General features: G+C 47.4%; 1 protein-coding gene across 1 annotated transcript in view; it reads left to right on the forward strand.

Moving 5' to 3' along the window:
* Positions 1–1,042: 1,042 nt before the first annotated feature.
* Positions 1,043–7,271, forward strand: part of EIF2B2 (eukaryotic translation initiation factor 2B subunit beta) — a 13,328-nt gene continuing 7,099 nt past the window's right edge. The window contains exons 1-8 of the mRNA XM_027769110.1: positions 1,043–1,284; positions 1,403–1,523; positions 1,668–1,816; positions 2,850–3,013; positions 3,644–3,739; positions 4,539–4,676; positions 5,859–5,925; positions 7,115–7,268. Of these exons, the coding sequence (XP_027624911.1) occupies positions 1,122–1,284; positions 1,403–1,523; positions 1,668–1,816; positions 2,850–3,013; positions 3,644–3,739; positions 4,539–4,676; positions 5,859–5,925; positions 7,115–7,268 (1,052 nt within the window). The 5' untranslated portion in view covers positions 1,043–1,121. The remainder of the gene's footprint in view (positions 1,285–1,402; positions 1,524–1,667; positions 1,817–2,849; positions 3,014–3,643; positions 3,740–4,538; positions 4,677–5,858; positions 5,926–7,114; positions 7,269–7,271) is intronic.

The raw sequence follows: 7,271 nt of genomic DNA on the forward strand, positions 1-7,271 counted from the left end.
GCAGGCCACACGCCCCATAAAAAAAACCCCTCCAAAAAAAAAAAAAAAAGGAGGACATCTGTCCAAATTTGAGGATATCACCTTTGCTCCAGTATTCGCTCCCCTTTTTAATCTTCTTATTGGTGGAGACTCTCTTTAACCCTGACTTCTCTCTTCTATTAAGTGTTATAGGCCTTGAGACTACAAAGGCAAAATAGAAGGCTCAGAGCCAGCTGGTGGCAGTGATTAAGGTAGCTGGTCCCCACATTTCTAACTCTGTGGTTCCAGGCCAGACTCAGCAGTTTAAAAAACTTGCTGGGGTGGGGCTAGCACCAGCCACAAATGCATGCCTGCCCAAAATCCCTGGAGGAGAATGGAGAAGGGATGCGGTGTGACCATGGGGTGCTAGAGGGGGCTTCTCTCTTTCCTCTTCTCTCTTTCTCTCTCCTGGGCACTTATGGTCAAAACAAAACAAAACAAAAAAACTAACCAGACTAGGCCCCTGTGCGGGCATGACCCAAATCCCAAGAGGACAATAGAGAAGGAATTTCTGGCCTGCCCATCCCTCCTGGGGGGTGGGAGGCTCTCTTTTCTGCTCTTTCTCCCCAGCAAGCACACGTGCCCCATATCAAAAAATAAAATAAAATAATATAGGTGGAAACAATACCATGCAATGAATAGGCATTATAAAGGGGGAGCAGCCTAAGGGGCAGCGGGCACTGGACGGGCACTCAGAGCGGTCACCGAGTTGGGGCCAGGAAGGTTGGCAACTATTCCAGCATAGCCCCGTGTAGCGGTGGTGGGGTGGACATAGACACTTGCTGTTTCCATAGCGACGACTAGCCAGCCTCTTCAGGCAAGAAGGCTCACCGCAGTTCACCCCGGTTAGGAGCCAGGACCAGCCTCACCCGGCCTCCCGCCCGGGAGGTGCGCTAACGCTGTTATCAGAGGACTCCAGTCCCACGTGCCTGATTGGTTCAGGCAGATGGAGGGGGCGGGGAGTGGCGACGGGGGGCGTGGCCTGCCGCCTCTCAAACTGGAGTTTTTCTGACAGAGCGGAAGCTGACCCGGCTCGCCCCGGAAGTGCAAGCCCGGAATTCTCGCCGGTGTGTGTACCTCTGGTTTAAGTGGATGCTTTCGAGATGCCGGGAGCCGCGGCAAAGGGCTCGGAGTTGTCCGAGAGGATCGAGAGCTTCGTGGAGACCTTGAAGCGAGGCGGCGGGCGTCGCAGCTCCGAGGACATGGCTCGGGAGACCCTGGGGCTGCTGCGCCGGATCATCTCAGATCACCGCTGGAGCAACGCAGGTGAGGCAGCCCTGGCTGCACCGGGCCTCCGGCCCCTTGCCGGACCCAGCCCCAAGGGTGACGGGCGACTAGGCCTCATCGCGCGCCGGCCTCGCTCAGCCTCTCTCTTGGATTGCAGGGGAGCTGATGGAGCTGATCCGCACGGAGGGCAGGAGGATGACAGCTGCGCAGCCCTCAGAGACCACCGTGGGCAACATGGTGCGGAGAGTGCTCAAGATCATCCGGGAGGAGTATGGCAGGTAAGGTTCACGCCCTGGGTTCTGGGTTTGATGCAGAAGCTTTTTGCACGAGCCTCTCTTCGTGCTTGGAGCCATCGTTGGAGCTAGCAGCTCTTGGACACATATCCTTCCCATCTCCCTCTTTGGGTCTTGTTGCATCTGTAGACTCCATGGGCGAAGCGACGAGAGCGATCAGCAGGAGTCCCTGCACAAACTCTTGACATCTGGAGGCCAGAGCGAGGATTTCAGCCTCCATTATGCCCAACTCCAGTCCAACATCATCGAGGCGATTAATGAGCTGCTAGTGGAGCTGGGTAAGAGGCCTGATCGCTGGGTGAACAGGACGGGTCGCTGGCAGATGAGGAAACAGAAGTCCCCGGAAGTTGTTCATTAGCACAGGTGGGAGATAACCAGTCCTCTGCTTCTCAGAGGTTTGTCCTCCCTCCATTTGGAAGGATTGGAACAGGCAGAGGGACTAAAGTAATCCTTTCTACTTTTTTTTACCGGTCAACCCTTTTTAGGCCTCATGTCCATGGTGGCAGACACTATTAGGACAGAGCTTTGTTTTCATGTTAAAGCCATGGTTTCTGGACTTTCTCTCACTAAACTTCCTCTTGAAATTTTTTTTAATAATTATTTATTTTATTTATTCATTCATTTATTATTTTATTTTGACCAGAGAGAGACAGAGAGAAAGATTGAGAAAGCAAGCTGCCAGGTCTGGGACTCAAACCGTGGTCAGCCATGTGGGAGTGTCCAGCACCTTAACCACCATGCCACCTGCTGCTCCCCCTCTTGAATTTTTATACACACATATATGTTAACACCTCCACCTCCCTTGTTTTTGAGATGCAAGAGACCTGCAGATACTCATTATAATCAGTTTCTCAGAGGATGAAGCAGCTGGGTTCTATCTGTGTCCCTAGCCATTGCTTCCAAATTCCTCCGCAGTTTTCTGCACTGGCCTCCCTTTCTCAGGTGGAGGCATTGTAGCCACCTTTTAGAGGAAGAGTTCTTTTAGGGGGGAAGATCTGTTTACCTTCTCAGATTGCCTTTTAGAGCCTGAGCTTGTTATTTTTCAAAGTGAGTTGTAAGGAGCTGGAGTAATGGCCTGAAGGTGGTTGAGGAGTAGGGGTGCTGTGAGGGCATGCTGAGAACTTGGAGGTAGAAGATCCCAGGGGAGTGGGGCTTTTAATTGTGAACTTTCCCTTTAAGCCTGTTACCCTGTGGTACTAGGGTTTGCTAGGTGGGCCACGGTGAAGGGCAGTCAGGTCTTTCAGACTTGTGGCTTGTCTGTGATATAGCAGAGCCGTTTCATATCATCCTTGCTGAACTTTGTTTTTGCAGAAGGGACGACGGAGAACATTGCAGCTCAGGCTCTGGAGCATATCCATTCCAACGAGGTGATCATGACCATTGGCTTCTCTCGAACAGTTGAGGCCTTCCTCAAAGAGGCTGCCCGAAAGAGGAAATTCCATGTCATTGTGGCAGAGTGTGCACCTTTCTGCCAGGTAGGGGGACTGTTAGAGTTGCTAAGAAAAATGAAAAATGAAGGAATAAAGAAGGGTTGGGTGGGATCCACACCAGCTTTGAATTGATAAGCAAGACATTGAGAAGATAAAATAAACAATTAAAGAAATGTTCAAGTTCCTCTTGTGAACATTTTTTTTTTCTTTTCCTGTTAACATTTTTAAACACTGGTATAAGAAAGTTGGGTCCAAGGAAAGATAAAGAATGGGTCTTTTATGGATCAAAGCAGGGTAAACTATCTTGGGGGGGACTGATGCTTGGTCTGACCTCACTCAGTCCTTAGGTAAATAATAGGTCTCAGAAAGGAGACACGTAAGGGTGCAGGATGCTGTATGGAATGAGCGGCGGTGCTTGATTATGGAGGCAAGCTGTACTTCCAGTTCTGTAGCAGCTCCTGTGCTGCCTGTGTCATGTATTTATGAGCTTCCCCTGGGCTTCCCTGCAGCTCACCTGAGAACACCCATCCTAGAAAGAAAAATGACCTATCTGTTGGAAATCATGTACTGGATATGTCCCAGATCGCAGACCTGCCCAGATCCAGCTATACTTGAGAGCTCTTTTCACTTTCTCTTGCTCTTCCTGTCAGCATTAGCCTTTCCTTCTTATTACAGGGTCATGAGATGGCTGTCAATTTGTCCAAAGCAAACATCGAGACAACTGTGATGACTGATGCTGCCATTTTTGCTGTTATGTCAAGAGTGAACAAGGTGGATGTATTTGGAGTTGCTATTGAGTTCATGAAGATGATACGGTTACAACATTAACTTTTGGTTTTCCTCCTCCTTTAACTAATTCATAGTAAAAGAGGCATGTTTTTAGCCCCTTGTGAAAGTATATACTTGGACCATTTAAGCTAGTGACTGAATTCTTTTCTCTTTGTCAGGATCACTGTTCCTCACTTTGGGTCACCGCTAAATTGGGGTAGAACTAAACTGAGTGTCAGCTCCTAGGGATTTGCCACAACGCTCCTGCCTTGTGCTCAAAGAGCTCAACTGTAGTAGATAGTAAATGAAAATGTCTCCTGGCTTCCCAGGAGGTTTGGTGTATAGATTTCTAAAAAAAAAAAACAGGGCTAAGAACACATTTTTTTGAGTTTTATTATTATTGTTTATTTTATTATAGAGCGTGTGTGCTTGCTGGAGAGAGACAGAGAGGGAAAGTAATCATCCCACCTAGGGGGATGACCACACCACAATCCCTTCTCCATTCTCCTCTCTGGATTTTGGGCATGCTCACACACTTGCCCCATCATAATTTTTAAGCTGCCAGGTCTGAGGCTCAAACCTTAAAGTTGGCCATGTGGGATCCTTCACCACCTGCTGGCCTGTTTGGAGCTTATTTTTAAGCTAAAGCCTGTGCTACTAAAGCCTAGAGTCCCTTTCCCTCTCCTGGTCTGTGATTCCCTAGGAGGCCACGTCTGAGGCCTGAGCATTCAGCCTGCTGTGGCCAATGACTCTTTAGGGCTCTACCCTCAAGATGGCTCATGTTTCTCTTCCTGTCCCGAAGGTAATCATTGGCACAAAGACCATCCTGGCCAATGGGGCCCTGAGAGCTGTGACAGGAACCCACACTCTGGCACTGGCAGCAAAACACCATTCCACCCCCCTCATTGTGTGCGCACCTATGTTCAAGCTCTCCCCGCAGGTATGTCTGTGTGTCTAGCTGAGCCAACAGAGAAGGAAGCCAGTGTAGGCGTGAACTCTGAGCACTCAACCTGGGCCTCGCTATCTGCATTTACTTGATGGGTTAGACCCAGTTAAGGCTGGAAAGAACCACAGAAATCTTGATCCAGGAAAAACAATCCATAGCCATTACCTGCCAGCTTGAGGAAGGGAAAACTGTCACGTCAGGACAGTGTGTCTTTGGGAAGGGCCCTTTTCTTACAGTTGCCATCACTCGCTGTCGCCCTGACCATTTCTGAAAATTCTGAACAGGTTAAGACTTGGATCATAGAAACAGTTTTGTTATTGATCCAGGCCCATCCTCTATAGCGTTCATATGAGTGGTTACTGAGTGAAGAACCATTTTATCAGTGATAGAAACAATTTGTTTTGAAAACATCCATCTATCTGTAGCTCTCTTTTTCTCTCGAGGTGAAATTCACATAACATACAATTAACCATTTAAAATATATGATTTTGGTGGCATTTAGTGTATTCACAGTGTGTGCAACCACCACGCTCTAGTGTCAAAACTTTTTTATCTTTAGAAAAACACCTTCTACCCATTAAGTAGTCACTCCATTGTCCCCCCTCCCCCCAACTCCTAGTAACCACTAACCGGCTTTCTGTCTCTATGGACTTGTCTATTTTGAACATTTTATATACAAAGAATCATATAATATGACATTTTGTGTCTGACTTCTTCCACTTATTACGTTTTCAGGAAATAGCCATGTTGTAAATTATGCCAGAATTTCCCTCTTTTTTTTTTTGAAATAATTTTTATTTACCTTTTTTTCTTTTTTTAAATTTGACAAGAGAGGGACAGAACGAGAGAGAGAGAAGGTAAGAAAGTAAGCCGCCAGGTCCAGGGCTCAAACCACAGTCGGCCATGTGGGAGTCCAGCGCCCTTAACCACCATGCCACCCACCTGCCAGCCCCAGAATTTCCTTTCTTTTTAAGGCTGAGTAAATATTCTATCATACGCACATACTACAATTTATTGATATTTATCTCTTCATCTGTTAATGGGCATTTGGGTTGGCCCCACCTTTCGACTTTTGTGAATAAATCTGCTATAAACATTTATGTCTGAGTTTTTGTTTGTGTATACGTATATAGGAGTGGAATTATTGGGTTTCTAATATTTTTTTTTCTTTTTTAGTTCCCTAATGAAGAAGATTCATTTCACAAGTTTGTAGCTCCCGAAGAAGTTCTGCCTTTCACAGAAGGTGCTGAAATTGTTTGGTCTGTGTGTGTAGGGTTTCTGCATAGAAATGTTTTAGTCTCTTTGCTGTTTTAGTGGTCAGCTGAATGCTGTCAGGTTGGTTTTTATCATACTTCTAGTGGGACTGTTTATTTTAGCATCTTAGAGTGCTTAGGGCCTGATTTAGTCCATCTTAATTTCTTTGAAACTTACCTATTTTAGCTGTATTGTTGGGGCCATGGGAGGTTGGATCACCCAGCACTGATTGGCTTTGCACCTTGTTTGAAATATAGGCCACAACCAAATGGAAAAGCATTCCTGTTTGCAGTTGCTATGGCAAGCCATTTTGGTGAATTGGCTGCTAAAGGAAGTGGGCCCTGAAATGCTCCTGTTTACAAAGTCTGCCTGTAGGCTGGGTACCCTCATGTTGGGGGGGCCTTTTCTTTGGCCTCATCTGAAGGCGGTAGCTCTACTCATGAGCTTGTCGCCTCAGAGCACTTAATACTCTGTGGGAGCTAGCAAAGCGTAGTCCTAGGGGTCCTGATTCCTTTTGCAAGCTCGTCCCTCTATTGAAAGCATTCATTTTTCTAGCAATGTTTATTGAGCACCCCATATGTGTCCAGCACTGTTCTAGGCACTGTGGATACAACAGCAAACAGGACAGATAATGCCTTGCTCCCATAGAGCTGCCATTATATGGCGGAACACAGGCAAGAGAAGGTCAGCTCATGGCCTTTTAGGGCGGAAATAAGGGAGATGTGATGGAAAGTGGGTAGGGAGTAACTCAGATTTGGGAAGGGCCTTAATGAGATGATCTTTTAGCTGAGTCCTGAATGTAGCCTGCCATGTGAAGACCAGGGGAAGTGTCCGAGGTGCTTGTGTAAGGATGGAAATGTGCTTCACCGCTTGGAGGATGATGGCCACGTGGCTGGAGAGTGCTAAGCCAGGGGGAAGGTGGTGCAGATTCTCGTTAGTGTGTTGGGATGGGACGTGGCTTTCCGAGTCTCAGTTTTATTCTAAGGGCTGTACAGAGGGAGTGGAGAATTTTAAGCAGAGTATATTGGGCTGAAGTTGTCCCAGCTGGTTGGCATTTTGCCACAGCTTCCCTATCCTTGGTAGCTAGCGTGCCTGCTTTACTGAGCCTCGAATCTGTGTGATACTTAGTATGAACAGGATCTTCAGTTTTGTCCTTACTATGTGTGATTGCCTTTCAGGGGACATTCTGGAGAAGGTCAGCGTTCATTGCCCCGTGTTTGACTACGTGCCCCCAGAGCTCATCACCCTCTTTATCTCCAACATTGGTGGGAATGCACCTTCGTACATCTACCGCCTGATGAGCGAACTCTACCATCCTGACGACCACGTCCTGTG

The sequence above is a fragment of the Tupaia chinensis genome, unplaced genomic scaffold, assembly GCF_000334495.1.
Source record: "Tupaia chinensis unplaced genomic scaffold, TupChi_1.0 Scaffold148607_1, whole genome shotgun sequence".
Classification (NCBI taxonomy): Eukaryota; Metazoa; Chordata; class Mammalia; order Scandentia; family Tupaiidae; genus Tupaia; species Tupaia belangeri.